The sequence below is a fragment of the Caretta caretta genome, chromosome 18 (genome assembly GCF_965140235.1).
Source record: "Caretta caretta isolate rCarCar2 chromosome 18, rCarCar1.hap1, whole genome shotgun sequence".
Classification (NCBI taxonomy): Eukaryota; Metazoa; Chordata; order Testudines; family Cheloniidae; genus Caretta; species Caretta caretta.
This window is the reverse complement of record NC_134223.1, coordinates 16,867,160-16,884,716: the sequence shown is the minus strand read 5'-3', so window position 1 is coordinate 16,884,716 and position 17,557 is coordinate 16,867,160. Positions and strand designations below refer to the sequence as shown.

Sequence of the window (17,557 nt, the reverse complement as noted above, 5' to 3'; positions counted from 1 at the left end):
GTCATTACGCGCTCCCATTCCACTAGGTCCCCCATGCAAGGTAAAGGATCTATGCAAAGCTCAGATGCCAAAGGAACTCCTACTTACCCTCTCCTACTTGTGTTAGCCCAGTCAAAGACCTTGTGCATGGCAGTAACTCCTTCCCGCCCCATGGGGGCGACATCGCCACCTGTCATGATGGCATAATCCATGCCTGAATGCATGGCTAATTTCTGGAAAACAAAAAGAGAAGAGAAAAGAGGTTTTTGAGTGGTGATTAAAATGTTCTCATTCACTATTCAAGAGCACAGAATAAGAAAGTGGGAAGAGGGTATTAAATTACTGACATCTGCTATGGCTTGGGACATGTCAGAGCCTCTCCACCTCATTTGCCCATCTGTAAAATCCTGGGCATTCTGCCCCCTCACCTGGTTGAGAGGATTAATGCTTGCAAATTACGGTGCTGATGAAAAATGGAAGTACAAGTAGTATTAAACCATGCTCTCATGTCACAGAGGGGCACAGTAGAGTATTTTAAGGGAAAGGAAGGAAGAATGGATAACCTTGCAGGCAGACTCGGGAGATCCAGATTCAAAAATGTTAAGACACAGAAGGGACCACTATAATCCTATAGTCTGACCTCCTACACAGCACAAGCCAGAGAATTTAACCCAGTGATTCCTGCATCAAGTCCCTAACTTCTGCTTAGGCTGGAGCACATATCTTAGAAAGACATCTCACCTTGATTTAAAGACTGAGTGATGTGAGCTGCTTCAATGGTTATTACCCCTTCCCGTTAAAAATTTACACTTTAATTGTAGCCTGAACGTATCTAGCTTCAGCTTCCAAATCGGGGATCCTGTAAAGCCTTTGTCTGCTAGATTAGAGCCACAAAACATTCTTCTCATTTAAGTATTTATACACCTTGATCAAGTCATCTCTCTTGGACAAACTACATAGATGGAGCTTCTTCTGTTTCTTAGTTGTAAAGCCGATTTTCCAGAATTAAGATCCTTCTCATAGCTCTTCTGAACCTTTTCCAATTTGACATCCATGTTTTTTAAAAACAGGACACCAGATTCCCTCCCTTGGGCAACTCATTTAACCTTTCTGAGCCTCAGTTTCCCACCTTCTGATTACACTCTGTATCCCTTTCGCTGCATTGTTTGTTTAGACTGCAAACTCTGCAGGGCAGGGACAGTTGCCTGTCTGTGCAACACAATGGAGCCCTAATCTCAACTAGGTCTTTTAGGAGTTAGAGTGATACAAACAACAAGGGACGAAGCTCTGCATTTCTCTATTTGCTGATGGAGTTAAGAACCTGGCTTGTTGTTGATTATTTAACTTCTCTGGCATTCAGCCTAAATTATGGAACTTTTCCTTCCATTTTGGAGGCTGTTTTTAAAGCCTGACTCAAGTCATGAGTCTGGTGACTGCCAAGTGAAGAGTTTCATAAAAAAGCCCTTGGAGTGGGCCAGGAATGTCTCCAGCAAGCCTGAAAGTAAGCAAATCTGCTGTGCTTGTGCATAGTACCAGCTGATCCATCAGGCAGGCTGGACAGGGCATAGAGATGGCGCTTATGGAGCATGGCTTCACGCCAACTGGAGTTGCTGAGGACGCTGTGTCGTCACAGGGTGGAATTATAGCACAAGGAGAACCTAACTTCGTCCCCCCAGCTTTGGATCAATAGACTTTAAAGCCAGAAGGGACCATCATGATCATCTAAGTCTGACCTCTTGCACATTCCAGGCCACAGAACCTCGCCCACCCACTCCTGACATAGACCCCTAAGCTCTGGCTGAGTTACTGAAGTCCTCAACTCAGGATTTAAAGACAATGACGTTAACTCCCACTTTAAACATCCCCTCTACCTGACTAAAGGATGCCAGTGGGGAATTAGCCTGCAACTGCCAGTGTCTGAGAGCCATAGAGGGCTTGGTTGAGAGTTCAATCTGTCCCAACACACAGGAACTTTGTCATAATAAACATTTTGCAGGAGGCGTAAGCATGAGCGACCGTCTGTTCCACACACATCTCTGGGCTCAGGTGAGCGTAGGAAAGGAGTAGAACAGTAGAGAGCCTCTTCCTCCCCCATGCCCCGTATCAGGAGGTGGTGGCAAGGAGCAGCTTGGTGGAGCCCTGCCACGGCCAGCAGGCTGGATTGAGAACAGAACTTAAGTTGCCAGCGCAGTCCTTGCTGCCCAGTTCTGCCGACTCAGCTGAAGGGAACTTGTCTGAAGGTCAAAGTGAACAAGCCAGTTTGTGCAGGGACGTGACAGTCACCGCTACGTATGCCATTAACATCTTCCCATCTCCAGTGAAACATGCTCAGCTGAACCGGACCAATTAACTGCTGGGTGGCAGGAGGCAGGGGAAAAAAAGCTTTGCTTTGTCCATTAAAATCACCCAGCTCCTGCTACTAAATGTTAAAAGTGTTCAGAATCAGGCTGACAGTGCTGGGAGCTCAGAGCCACATTCACGGTGTTCACAGCCTGCCATCCAGCACAGCTACTTAACAGACTGTTGACCCATAGAGCCCTACACTGCAGGAAGCAGAAAACCCTGTCATGTTGCTCCACGCTGCCATCTTTTATTGTTCACTGAGGACCGAGTCCATGTAGCTGCTTTGTTTTCTGTTAAAGCCTATCTGAATGTTGATGCTGCAGGACAAGTTGGTGGTTTTCAGCCGCTTTCCTGGTGGATCGGGAGCCACATCACAAAAGCCATCCATGCCACTACAACTGGCCAGTGATCAAATGGGCTAGGGAAACAGAAATCCAGTGGCCCCTAGTAGCCAGGATTGAAGGAGATCAATGAGGCAGTCAAGTATCAGAGGGGTAGCTGTGTTAGTCTGGATCTGTAAAAGTGGCAAAGAGTCCTGTGGCACCTTACAGACTAACAGACATATTGGAGCATAAGCTTTCGTGGGTAAATACCCCGTTCATTGGATGCATGTGTGGGCACACGTTCACTGCTGCTGGTTGGGCTGTTCTGTGGAGAGCGGACTTCAGTGTCCAGGACTAATTACCTTGCACTTTTCAAGGACAGCCATCTTAACTGACTAGTGCCTTCCACTCTTGCTGGGGAGAATAAAGTGACCAAAATTACAGGACACTGAAACTAAAAGACTCATTTAATACCTTAAGAATTGTATCTGAACAGGGAAAAAACACGCACATTTCAGTATTTTAAAAATTACAAAATCTAGACATGATTCCACACTGCTACCAGACCTGGTTTGGAGAGCACGTTTCTACAATGGAAGCAGCAGCCCTGAGAGTTCAGTAGCCTGCAGAGTCCTCTGACTTCCCTTATTTGTCCACCAGTTTTTTAAGTACAGGAAAGCACAAGGGGGCACTGAATTCCCAGGGATGGTGTCTCCCCGAGTAGAAGCGCTTCCTGAGAGTACACATTGCCATACACACTTGCTCGAAAAAAATATGCAGGACGACGTAATGGGGACGTGACCCTCAAGGTGGGGTGCAGACTTCTCTCCCCACCTCCCATTCATGGGAGCACAGGAGCCTGGGATGACAAGACACCTACAAGAGCAGGACATATTTCCTTAGAGTAGATCAAAAGAAACTGATGCTTTTCTCCCACCAAATTGTTAAATAATGTCCCTTTACACTAGAGTCATGTCTGGTCTACACTTGTTCTTCTCAGAGGTCAAGTCAGCTGATCCATAATTAGACTTTACACCAACCACGTTCAGATAAAGAGAATAATTCTAACAGTAGCGAGTTTCCTATGGTACCGGCAGCGTCTCATTTTGCTATTGAAGAAGGTTTACAACTCCTGTGCTGTGGCTCCCCCACTCGGTAGTTACCCACCCGTATTTTAGTTGTAGCCCGCCTGTGTAAGACCTGAACGTCAGCCGTGCTCCACACCGCTGCCTAAAGACCACGGAATGAGTAAGTGCACGGGGTCTTTGCGCTCAGGTGCTGGTGAATTCTGGCTGGCAGCCGGGTGTAGATTCAGTGCCATACAACATATTGTGTGCCGCCACCACCGTTATTCAAGAGAGACAGACGATCCAAACAGGAGTAACGGACTATCTGGTGGCGTAACAGGCTAACGAAAGCACAGCTCCAGCTGCGATAATGCCGTCTCTCCCTGCAACTAACGCTTGCGGAAGGTGTTCTCTCAGGAATCCTTGAAAGCTTTTATTTCTACAAACACCCGTTCAGCAAGGGTGGAGACAGTTCAAGCCATAACATCTCTTTTCCATCAATATGTCAACTCCAAACCTGAGGGCTAGCCTCGAGAGACAAGAGGCTAATTCAGTCTCCATGACCCATACAATGCTTTTCACAACACGGATGCTCTTAATGCAAGAACACAGGAATAGTCAATGAAAAAAGGTGGCAAACTCAAGACTGAAAAGGAATGACTTTTCCACACCACGACTGACCTGTGGAATTCACTGCCACAAGAGATCACTGAGCCCAAGAGCATAGCAGGATTCAGGAAGGACGGGATGTTTATATGGATAAGAATATCCTGAATTAGAACAACACATTAAAAAAAGTTTTGAAGGTATCTAAACCTTCCTGCACTGGGTCATAAGCCAACAGCTATCAGGGTTGGGAGAAAGTTTTTTCTGGGGCTTCGAGAGCAAAAGTGAAATCCATTATCTGAGTTAAACGAGGTCTTTCCACCCCTCAGAACTGCTGCTTGAAAGTAGTGTGCTGTTTGTCAGAGTCAAATCCAGACTAAATCAGAGAGCAGCACACTGATAGGGCAGACAGAACAATGCTTACTTATCCAGCCCTCCTGCTCCCTCCCCCTATGAATTAATAAGCAACAGGATAGCCCATTTAGGAGTCAAATATGATTAACAGAGGTGGAAATGAGATACCAGGGCTGGCGTTGGCATTTCACAAGTCATGTCTGCCAAGTGGCGCACAGAGGCTGTTTCATGCCATCAGCCAGTCCAGATGGGACAGTTTCTCTCTCTAGGCAGAAATCTAGAATTCAAGTCACTGGACTGTCTAACCCGGAGCACAGAGCAAAACGCTATAAGGTGGATGCCCCTTCTTCCTCCCTCAGCACCCCGGAACCCCACTCTACACACACACATGCTCAGCAAAGCTACAGCAGTTGCTTGTAGCCCAGAGAGATATAGTTATAACATTGTAGGGTACTCCTTGAAAACCCACAACAGCTGGGCTGTCAAAATCTTGGCAGGGTCTTACCTTGGCAAAGAGAGTCTTCCCAGTACCAGGCGGGCCGTACATAAGGATATTCCTGTACAAACTTTTGTTCGTTCTTGTATTTCTTGTTGCTATGGCAATGTCTCTCACACGCTCCTCCAGCTTGGGCTGCAAGAGGAGAAAAGTTACGTTTGGGAAACAGACAACACATCCGATATCCAGAGATGCCTATGCTTCACACACTGGTATAGGCAGATGGCTATCATTGCTGTCTGCAAACAGCAGGGTTGCAGTCTCGGGTCTGATGAGTTCTTAGCCTGAATTCCTCCAGCTTATTGGCTTGGACTTGAGTAGTTCCTCCTTCTGCTTCAGGATTTATTGTATTTCAAGTTATAATTACTTCAAATTCAAGCCACAATGAGCTAAGAAGAATAACTTTTGGGACTGAAAATGGATACGAACATTTCAGAATCTACCCTACCACGGATGCTCTAGGACAGGGGTGACCAACCTGTGGCTCCGGAGCCCCATGCGGCTCTTCAGAAGTGAATCTGCGGCTCCTTGTCTAGGCACCGACTCCGGGGCTGGAGCTACAGGTGCCAACTTTCCAACAAGCCGGGGGGGAGGGGCGGGGTGCTCACTGCTTAACCCCCGGCTCTGCCACAGGCCCTGCCCCCGCTCCTCCCCCCGCACTCCAGAGCCTCCTGCACGTTATGAAACAGCTGATCGGGAGGGAGCGGGAGGCGCTGATCAGCAGGGCTGCCAGTGCGTGGGAGGCACTGGGAGCGTGAGGGTGGGGAGGAGCTGATAGGGGGGCTGCTGCCATATTACTGTGGCTCTTTGGCAACGTACATTGGTAAATTCTGGGTCCTTCTCAGGCTCAGGTTGGTCACCCCTGCTCTAGGAGCTTATTTTTCATGAACTACCTACAAAAAGGGACAAGAGGGGGAAGGTATGTAACAAGCCAAGCTGGAAGCAAAACTTTTGATAGTAATAAACCTTCCATGTAAGTGGGAGTGAATGCATTTCTTATACATATTCTTACATTCTCGGAAATACAGAGGCAGATATTCCTACAGACACTTTTTGGTAACACTCTCTAAAAAACGCCCTTTAATTCACTTGATATTACGGAATGAAATTCAGAAACAAATGTGCAAAATCAGTTCTGATGAGTGGATTAATAGCCCTTCAGATGGTGTTCAAAGTCAAAGGCATATGTTGCTTGGTTCTCTGGCCTAACTGTGGCGGTCAGAGCCGTAAGAGTTCACAGATTAGAGACGACATGTAGAATTTGGCCAGAATTGCCAGATTAACATGCTGACTAAGGAGAAAAATCATGCTGACCTAAGACTTCCAACTGCTCTGTACAGAGGGGTCAAAGGTTGGCAGGGTGTTTAATGTGTTTCATGCTGAACATGGAAGCTTATTTACACTCCAGGTGCCCCAAGAGTGCTACATTTCCAGTATTACTGAACTGCAACAAAAATTAAAATGAAAGCAAGGAGAGAACCTTTGATATTTAGACACCAAGATCCTGGATGGTTTGAGATAGCAAAAGCCTATACTCACGCTGAGAACAACTCCTTCAAGAGCATCTTGAGCCTTGCTGGTAAGACGCTTGCCAACCTGAGAAGGAGAAATTCATTAAAAAATACATTATGAAAATATGAGCACTAAGTGTGGAGTTCTCGATATCACACTGCCAGACCCCTAGAGCAGGACTAGAACAAGCTGCGTCCCAGCTAACAGCGAGCCAAAGGAAAGAAGGTATTTACCTTGATGGGATGCTTGAGTGCCTCCAGCACTGTAATGCGTGAGGTCTCTCTCACCAGGGAGGGCTTGCCCAGTCGAGCTTCTATGTATCGCCCTGCAACCCCAGTAGCGTTCTTGGCCGTGTAAATCCCCACTGCCAGCAGGGTCAGACCTGCCACCTGGAGAAGAGGGGAGGATTCTGATCAACTTCCTTTGCAAGACAAGCTGGAGTCCGCAACACTCTATTGGCAGGTCACACTCAAGGCTGTATGGAGGGCTTGTCCACCAGCATCCTGGTGGGAGGGTGTTAAAGCACAGATCTATGCATCTCACACTGTAAACGGAACAGTGTTATAATGGAGGAAGACGCAAAATAATCTGTTTTGTTTCTGACTTGGTTAACCAAAATTTTGAAGGATTTTGATGAAACTGAAAATTAAATGCATCCTCAAGCTGCATTAGTTGCTAATTCTGTTTATCTTTGTGTATTCTTTTAATGGTAGACTGGTGATCTGATTCATTTTACTTGCTAGTGTACAGAAAGTAAAGTGTACCTCTAATAACTACCAGTATGTGATTGCTCTGTATTAAGAAGAGATTTTTCCGTGGTAATGTACCTTTCTGGTCCCTCCTTTGAGTTAATGGACAGGGCATCCTTGACCATCAGAAAACCACCAATTAATAATCTAGGTCAAATCTGGCCCCACATGTAGGTTTAACTGAAAAACAAGCATCCACAAAACCTGAAGACCAACAGAACTGTTTCCATAAAAGTGTGCTCTGATGTTCTCTTAGATCACCTGTAGGGTTTGCACATACCGCAACAGTGTTAGAAACTCACTATAAACAGAAAAGAAAACAGACCTGTCTCTTCATTGTGCAACGTAAGAGTGCACTGGACTGCAAGCTCTTCAGGCCAGTGAACATGCCCTTCATTTGTTCCATGAAGCATCTAACACATTTTGAAAATATTACAGCACCCAGTTTCAATAATTTAGAATGTTACTTGCAATACAAGAGGATTTAAAAAAAAAACCTGAGCAAGTCCCTTTAAATACTTTAGAAGGATTTCTACACGAGAAACTCTGAGGACAGCTGTGAAATCAAGAGTAAATCCAAGAATGAATGAGGCTCCAACTGGCAGTAACTTCCCTTGACCAAAGTGGCAGTTGAGCCCAGCTTCAAAGGTTGGCTCTTTCACAGAGTGCTTCATACCGATGGTGGAAAATTTGGTTAAAGGAAACAAAACAAGGTTAAAGATGAGTGAATGTTTGCTAGTGGCATGAGGGCAGCTTGGTCAGCTGGAAAAAAATCCTTGACTTGTGCTATTCCTAACAGAACGCTCAGGAAAGGAAGGTGCTTTAATATTTCAGCACTTTAGTTAAAATACTGTTGGACAAACAATCTGAAGTATCCCATCGGCACACTAGACTCTGCTGTTGGTCTTTGATTGGTACTACTTTGGTGGCAATTGAAGAGCTGTCTAGTCTAAGAGGACAGTTCCCAGAAGCTCAGATTGAGCTTTCCGAAAGGCATGTTAGAGATAAGGCTCCCAGTTTTCAAGTTAAGAAAAATCCAATTTAAGGAAACAAAGGCGAAAAGCCCAAGTGCCCCTAACCTCCTCTGCTATTTAGCAGCCCCTCAGTTATGCATGAGCCAACACCATGCTGTTCCTCATGTGAGCAGGATTACCCAGAGCGGTTGCCAGGAGAAAAACCTGCCAGTGAAGGGAGAGGATATGGCTTGAAATCATACCAGAAGCAGGTAAGCATGGAACTCCCAAATTTAATGTCTCTTTACCACAGCCACAATTCTGAACCGTTGCATGCTGAACTAAGTGAAGGTACAGCTGCAGACTATGGTTGCTGGTTTAGCTCGTGCACCTCTCCCTCATGGCCCCTGTAAAATAATTTTGGGATGGTCACAAAAATTCTTCCCCTTCTTCCATTCCCTTCCTTTCAAAGGGTGGGGGTTGGAGCATCTCCTTTATCCTTAGATGCAGAGGTGCTCTGCTTCTGCATTCAAGCTGCCAGGGTCAACAGCTGATTATTGGCCTGTTCTGAGTTTGCTATACAAATCTCTAACCTCAAGTCTTCACAACCACCTATAAACTACTGTGCCAAAGCCACGCAGCCCTTAGTGATCGAACACCGAAGGCTCTGCATTTTACCTTTAATTCCAATCCCCTTTGGCAACAGTCCAGGGAGGCATGAGGGGGCAAACAGGATGGAGAAATGGTGCCTGCTTCACCCTCCCCATCTCTGCAAACCAATCCCTCTTCCAACCAACTTGGCTTTATTTGCTCTAAATGAAACAAGCTTTAATTAGACTGAACTGCCTCCACCAGGAAAGCTGCCAGGAAGAAAGCTTCACTCAATAAGGTGAGCTGCCCATAGCCTGTTTAAACACCATCAGCAGCTGCTTTGACAAGCAGCCTGTAAATAAAACTTCCTTCAACAGCCATTTTAGTGTCCAGCTGAACTCTTAAAACCAATAATTACTACATGAATTGAGGGCAGAGAAAACCCCACTAGTCACTGTGCAGCAAAATGCTTTGAACAGGAAAAACGCCAAATAACAAACGCCACAGGTACCAATGGGGCAAAAAGGGGGAGAGGAAGGCGGTCAGGGTTGTGCTGCAGAAAGCTAGTCCTATTTCTAGATTTTAAAGTCTCCTTAAATTACTCACTTACGGACCAACCTGGGAAAAGAGTCACAGCCCCATGGTGTTCTTGGAGCATTACTGCATGAGGGAACAATGATCTTCCAGCCAATAGAATCCTTAGTTGTTTTAATAAACTACTGTTCTGAGTGTCGTCTATGATTCTCCTTAAGATGACCTGACTTTCAGGAAATGCTGATCATACAGTCTGAAAATCTGGCCCCTTTAAAATGCTTCAAGTTAGGCACCCAAAAATCAAAGCCACTTTTGAAAATCTTGACCCACATACACAAATCACTTCACCCACCACTGAAATGCAGCTACCTTGGGGTGGAACCATATATCAGAGCACAGTAACATGAAACAAAAGTGTAGGAGGTGAATAGTGTATCCAACCAAAACTGCACAGGAATTTTGGGAAGGCAGAAATATCCACCATCATACAACCACAAGACTAATAATTCTTCTGCACTCCTATAATTTCAGAGATGAACTTTTTCAAACCAAACCTGGTCAAACGAGTATTTCCCTTAGGGAAAGCTTTGCGTCCCAGCACTCTATAGCATGGCAGCATTACTATACCACGGAGTGAGTTATTTTTAAGTCTCCTCTGTACAAGAATTTAACTGTGTGCTGTACTGGCGGCTCCTCATGCAGCCGAGAAACTACTTGTTGGGATGAAGATGCTAAGACAAAGGTCTGAATTCTGCTTGCTACTGACGGCTAAGGGCATTTGTTTTCAGATGAATCTACACAAGCAATTCACCTGTCAAAATGAGGTCAGAGATAGCACAAAATATGATGGGAGATACCAACAATTCAGGAAAAAAGGGTGCAAAGAAAAAAGGCAAGGAGCTAGAAAGTTACATATTAGCTGCATGCCCTTCTTAGGGCTGCTCTGTTTAAAGCTTCCTTGCCAACAGGACCAGACTCCTCATCTCTATAGAACATATAAATCTGGGAGGTGCTAAAGTCCCTAGCTCACACCAGCTAGAACTTTTACACTAACTGGATTGTAAATGCCATGTAAGTAAAGAGCAACTTGAGGGTTTACAATCAATGGTGGCTCAGAGCCCTTTTGGTATCGCTGTTACTAATCAGACTATTAATGGCCTCTGAACAGAAAGGCTAATACAGAGGTGTTATAAAAACAAAGGGACAGAGTTAATCAGAGAGACGGTAAAAACAATGTCCTGACGTGGACAGGTGTGTTGTGTGCAGCATCCCTTTGGAGAGAACCATACAATTTTGTTTGGAGGCTGCTGAAGTAGACAAAGTGAGTGCCACGGAGGCAGGGGAGAGGGGGAACCTCATCTTGCCCTGTTCTCATTTTGGCTCAATGACCAGAGAATTTTTAAGCCCAAAACATAAGCATTGCAGTTACCTGATTACATGGATTCATTCAGTGACCACCCTTTATATTTTCACTCCAGTCCTATCACACTTAACATAGTACAGCTCCCAATACTAAACTGCAAGACGCACTCAGCTACTGCTATTACCGTTCAGAAGCACGGACCTACATCCACATTACCATGCAGTGCTGCGTATCAGTGAGCTGCGATTACGCTTGCCACTAGAGCTGTTCAGTCTAATGACCCTTATAAACACAATCCATTATAAACACACTACAGTAAAACCATGCCAACTGAAGCAGTATTAGCATAGCATTCTGTACAGAATACTGAAACATTTTTTGGAAGGGCTACTGCATACATGAAGAGGGCTGAAAACCCAATACAGTACCACCTTCATTATCCAAATGCAATAGTGTGTGTGGGGGGGGGAATCAAATTACCTAGGAAAGCTGTTTCAGATAATCCAGACAATTTCCATTGTGATTAATTGACATTGGAAGGTCTTGGTATTACAGGGTTGTTTACCTACAACTCAAACGCTGCTCTTATTTCAAAAAGGACAGGAAGCTCTAAACATTATTCCGAGCGGACTTAAGTGTCTGTTCACTTTTCCATATCAAAGACTTTAAATGAAGAATATAGGGAGCCCTGCTACACTCCATTTATTTTTGGCATCTAAGAATTCTGGGGAAATGCGTCCAAGATGAACATTAGACCTGCTAGGGGTATTCACAGCTGCATTTTCTCTCTCATGGCTCAGGGGCTTCTGCCCATTATAGTCTTATCAGGGCGTTTCTCAGGAGTACAGGGAAACGGGGATGGCTGGTCTGAGAGTGTTTCAGCAGAAGCATTACATCCAGAGAATCTCTGATTCAGGCTCCAGTACAGTGCCTCTGAGCTCTGTTTAACCAGCGTCTGAAGGCTACCCTCATTCTCTCTGCAACTGTCAGATCAAGAATACTCCCCTTAGTTCTAGGCAGGAGACACATATTGTCTGCAAATATGGGGTGTGCTCTCTCTTCTACACTGAAAAGCTCAGGGATCTCAGCTCAACGCATAGGAATCTGTCAAGTGACCATTTCAAAGTCAGTGGAAGAAAGTTTATAGCTGTGGTTCATCAGGCAAGCTCCTCTGACAGCCCTAATATAACTGAAATCGCAATTTTCTCTGCACCAGATTCATTTGAGCCTCAGCAGCCCAGTCTGCTTAGGGCCTGATTCAAATTGGCTGCCTATTCTTGCTGGGAGACCCACTCGTTGACTTCAGTGGTAGTTTGGTTGCAATAAAAAAGGCTGAGGTGAGGTTGAGACCGAATAGAATGTAGTTCTACATTCAACCTACACAGACCCTTACTGGAATGGGGCCATTACAGCACCTACAGCCAGAAGGTGGGGGTGGTATAGGGAATAACTGTCCATGGTCATGAATGTGGAGAAAGTTAAAATTCTGCTTCTGCAGGCTACTCCCATATTTAATATTAAGCATCTGATTTAAAAGAACAGGCTTGGTAGAAGCAAGCATGAAAATAGGAGGGGGAATTTTTGCATGGTAACAGTTCAAATAAATCCACTCCCACCTTCCCTGAAAAGGTCATGGAATCTGCAAACGTGATCAGCTGAAGCAGTGCATGGAATTGGAGAACGTGTCATCACAATGCATCAGGGATACAACCGTTTCAGAGAGCACAGCATCAAAACACGGACGTGTTACAACTAGACATGAGTAGATGGGGCTGAAGATACAGGTGGTGCAGGAACTCATAAGTGTCAGTATGGGGAACTGCAACAGAGGTGGGCTGTGATCTGCATTTTAAAAAGGAGCTAGTGAGTGGAAGATGAGAAGGAAACTGATATGATGGCAGCAAAGGCTCAGTCTCCAGCTGTAAACAGGGATTGGCAGAGACCAAACCTGGCTGCAGGTGGGGGATGAACAGACCGGATCATGCACAGCAGACAGAAAACAGCCACTCAAAACCCAAGACTAGCTTCAAAACTGAAGCCACTTTGTAAATTATAATCACCCTGTTAAAAACTACAGCTCTCAGAAAGCACAGGACACAAAATATCCCCACCAATAAGTGAAGCAGAAAGCCCAGAGACTTCCCCTCGGGTTACTGGTGTCCAGTTCAACAATCCTGAGGTTAACTTGTACTAAACCAAGCAACCCTGCAGGCAGCTACTTTGCACTAGCTGCCTGTCAGACAGAGTGAGGCACGCTGCCTTTCAGACAACACGAAGGACATTCTGGTACACTGCTAAAAATAATGCTTCAAAGGGGGATGGATTAGAACAGCAAGACTTCAAACACATCTTCAATGTGTACGGGCATGTCTCCTTGTTTCTAGAGATGGAAAGCACTTGATGGCTTCCAAAACCCTTTATTTAGGCCACGTTGTTTGGCATTCCCTTGCCACGTAAGCCCCAACAGTTGCTCTGCCCCCAAGTTCCATCTGCCAAGACACGTGCAGGATCTTCTCCCCGGAAAATCATATTCACTGTTAATTACAGCAAATGGAAATTCTGCCACATTGCACACTGAGTCTTTGGGCTGCCAATGCTGCGCCTTGAACAGGAATCGTTCCAAAGTATTTAAAGGTCGCCAATTTAAGAGTTAACGTTAAAGAACTCGCCACCAGATTATTATGATGAGTCACTCCGATCACGTTTCAGGCCTCAAAGCCCTCTGCAAAGATGGCTACTGTCCCTCTTTCATGGAGATAAACCTTAATATGGAGTCAGTGGCCCAGTCAGAAATAGAAACCAGATCTCAGAGTTTCCTGATCTATGCAGTAGACAACACTGTGGGGTTGCATGTTGGATCTGCCTTTTTCCTTCTAAACTACTACAGAGCATTGCTGGTTAAAAGAGACCTTGAGGGCTGACTGCACTTCATCCTGTTGAGGTAGGTAAAGTGAGTGCCACGGAGGAGAGGGAGAGGGGAGAGCGTGCACACACCTGGACAGACAGTAACGGTCCCATGGCCCTTTTTGTAAGAGCTGGGGTTTGGCTCATTGTCCCTGGCCAGAATTCCCTTCCCCTTCCACAGTGAGATAGTATGCTGTGAACTAGGGGTTGCCACCTGCTAGGCATACAATCCGTGAAGTACTTTGGAGTGGAAGAGACTATGTAAGCAGAACATTAATCACCATCACATTGTGTATTTTAGGAACAGCTCACCTTAAGGCAAAAGGCACACAAACTAACAGCAATTTTTTTTAAAAATGCATCAGAAGCAGAAAGCCTGCCAAATGGGCCACGGGAGGATTGAGGTGCTGAAGAAGCACTCGAGGAAAACAAGGGGGGAGGGAGAGCTCAGTGGTTTGAGCATTGGCCTGCTAAACCCAGGGTTGCGAGTTCATTCCTTGAGGGGGCCATTTAGGGATCTGGGGCAAAAATTGGGGATTGGTCCTGCTTTGAGGAGGGGGTGGGACTAGATGACCTCCTGAGGTCCCTTCCAGCCCTGATAGTCTATGATTCTAAGGCTGCTGCAGAAAAGCTAAATGAATTCTTTGCATCAGTCTTCACTGCAGAGGATGAGGGAAGATACCCACAACTGATCCATTCTCTTTAGGTGACAAATCTGAGGAACTGTTCCAGATTGAGGTATTAACACAGGAGGATTTGGGCTAAAATGAACAGCAATAAGTCACCAGGACCAGATGGTGTCCACCCAAGAGTTCTGAAGGAACTGAGAATGAAATTGCAGAACTATTAACTGAAGTACATAACCTATCGCTTAAATCAGACTCTGTACCAGATGGTTGGCAGATAGTTAATGTAACACTGAATTTTAAAAAAAGGCTCCAGAGGCAATCCTGGCAATTACAAGCCAGTTAGCCTAACTTCAGTACCAAGCAAACTGGTTAAAACTATAGTTAAGAAGAGAATTATCAGACACATAGTTGAACACGATATGTTGGGGAAGAGTCAACATGACTTTTGTAGAGGGAAATAATGCATTAACTATCTGTCAGAATTCTTGAGGATGTCAAAAAAGATGTGGACAAGGGTGATCCAGTGGATACAGTGTACTTAGACTTTAATAAAGACTGACAACATCCCTCCCCAAAGGCTCTTATGCAGAGTAAGCAGTCATGGGATAAGAGGGAATGTCCTCTCATGGATCAGCAACTGGTTAAAAGATAGGAAACAAAGGGTAAGAACAAACTGTCAGTTTTCACAATGGAGAGAGGTAAATAGCAGGGTCCGTAAAGGATATGTACTGGACCAGTGCTATTCAACATATTCATAAATGATCTGGAAAAGGGGTAAACAGTGATGCGGCAAAGTTTGCAGATGATGCAAAATTACTCAAGACAGTTAAGTCCAATGCTGATGACGAAGAGCTAAAAAAGGATCTCCCAAAACTGGGTGACAGGGCAACAAAATGGCAGATGAAATTCAGTGCTGATAAGTGCTAAGTAATGCATGCTGGAAAACAATCAAAACTATACATACAAAATGGGGTCTAAATTAGCTGTTACCACTCAAAGATTTTGGATTCATCATGGATAGTTCTCTGAAAACTTCTGCTCAACACACAGTGGCAGACAAAAAGCTAACAATGTTAAGAACTATTAGGAAAGGGATAGAAAATGAGACAGAAAATATCATAATGCCACTATATAAATCCATGGTACACCCATACCTGGACTACTGCACGCAGTTCTGGTTGCCCCATCTCTGAAAAGATGTTAGAATTGGAAAAATTACAGAAAAGGGGCAACAAAAATGGTTTAGGGCTACGGAGCAACTTCCGTATGAGAAGAGATTACAAAGCCTGGGATTGTTTAGCTTAGAAAAGAGACGACTAAGGGAGGATATGACGGAGGTCTACAAAATTGTGAATGGTGTAGAAAAAGTGAATAAGGAAGTGTTATTTACCCCTTCACATAACACACGAACCAGGGGTCACCCACTGAAATTAACAGGCAGCAGGTTTAAAACATAAGGAAGTACTTCTTCACACAACGCACAGTCAACCATGGAACTCATTACCAGGGGATGTTGTGCAGGCCAGAAGTATAACTGGGTTCAAAAAAGAATTAAATAAGTTCATGGAAGATAGGTTCATCAATGGCTATTAGCCACAACGGTCAGGGATGCAACTCTATGCTCTGGGTGTCCCTAAACCTCTGACTGCCAGAAGCTGGGACTGGATGACAGGGTATGGATCACTGAATAAATTGCCCTGTTCTGTTCATTCCCTCTGAACCATCTGGCACCGGCCGCTACTGGAAGACTAGATATTGGGTTAGATGGAACACTGGCCATACTGGGTCAGACCATTCTGATGTTCTTAAAAGGTTACTGCTTTAACTTTGAAAAGGAAGGTGTTTGGAGAATAGGCAGGCGGAAAAGGGCAGTTCTGCAAAACACACCAGAAAAAAAGAAACTTAAGCTCTGTGCCCCAGAACCCAACAGCACAATTAGTTTACAGAGTAATTAGCTTAACGTTTAATTTACAGCCAGATGCTGATGATTCAAACCAAAGCAGCTCCAGCTAGAGGAAAAAAAAGCAGGATGCAGCAATTGCTTTTAGAGCCAGCAAACACACTACTTCTCTCAAAGAGAACGACAAGGTCAAACCAAGGGCTCAAGGGCAAACAGAATATGAACACCATTTAATTTTACTCACTTTAAGTGTGCGGTAACAGGCCTGGAGGGCTCAAAATAACGTCAGATTCATAAGATAGCAGGAAGACCTCAGCATTCAATTTATCTCAATTTATAGAGGTGTTGGAAGGAATCCACAAGGGAAGGCAAAAAACCCGTTGCCTTTTTCAGCAAGCCCTCTGTAAAGATACTCCACCCACAACCAATACCTAGACCATAACATGGGACCTCGGGCACAGATCATCTGCTTTGAAACATGGCAATTAATATTAGTGTATCACAGAACTGGGTTAAGTCACTATTATAGGCTGCAAAAATTAAAAGAAGACCTGCCAGAGAGATATCAGACTTGAATTTCACTATTACACACCTGCAATATAAGATATGCACCACCACAGCTTTGGGATGGACAGATAAAATAAAAAAAACAAAACCCACAAAAATCTCAAACCATTAGTCCAGGCTCCCACATTCCCACTCACTAATCCAACCCCTCCAATTCTATTCAGGTTCTTGTAATGTCTCTGTAACCATGGTATCCAAATGCTTCACAAAGGCCTGAGTAAGTGACAACCCAGAAACAAGCGTCTTGCTCTCTTGGACCTGCAGGGAAAGTGAATTCCAGAACAGAGATCCTCTCTGACAATACCCTGCATCAATCAGCTGAGTAGAAACATTGGGATTGCACATAAGGAGGGGCCAGGTAGCCAGTAGGCCTGAGAACATAGGGTTAGGTCAGGGAAACCAAGATAGAAGATGGGAGAGAGAATTAACCTAACCCACCCCGACTCCCCAAATCCTGCTCCCATAGATTTCCAAGTGGCAGAAAATACAGGTGAGAGTGCTTGAGAGTAAATACAAAGTTTAGCTTAAAACTCCAAGTTCACAACATAAGAGCTTGTTATTTTGTACAAAGGCTGTAACAAAGCAGAGGTATCTGGATCAGGAATTTGTGGAGCTGAAAGCACCAGACAGTAAGTTTAAAAATGATCTGCAGGTTCCAGATGCCCCAGGTACAGCCTACTTTCTACA

General features: G+C 44.8%; 1 protein-coding gene across 2 annotated transcripts in view; it reads right to left on the bottom strand.

Moving 5' to 3' along the window:
• Positions 1-17,557, bottom strand: part of ATAD3A (ATPase family AAA domain containing 3A) — a 67,645-nt gene that overhangs the window by 36,011 nt on the left and 14,077 nt on the right. For both annotated transcript variants that reach the window (XM_048825162.2, XM_048825161.2), the window contains exons 8-11: positions 6,914-7,069; positions 6,708-6,764; positions 5,178-5,303; positions 88-212 (exon numbers count right to left, since the gene is read on the bottom strand). In XM_048825162.2, the coding sequence (XP_048681119.1) occupies positions 88-212; positions 5,178-5,303; positions 6,708-6,764; positions 6,914-7,069 (464 nt within the window). The remainder of the gene's footprint in view (positions 1-87; positions 213-5,177; positions 5,304-6,707; positions 6,765-6,913; positions 7,070-17,557) is intronic.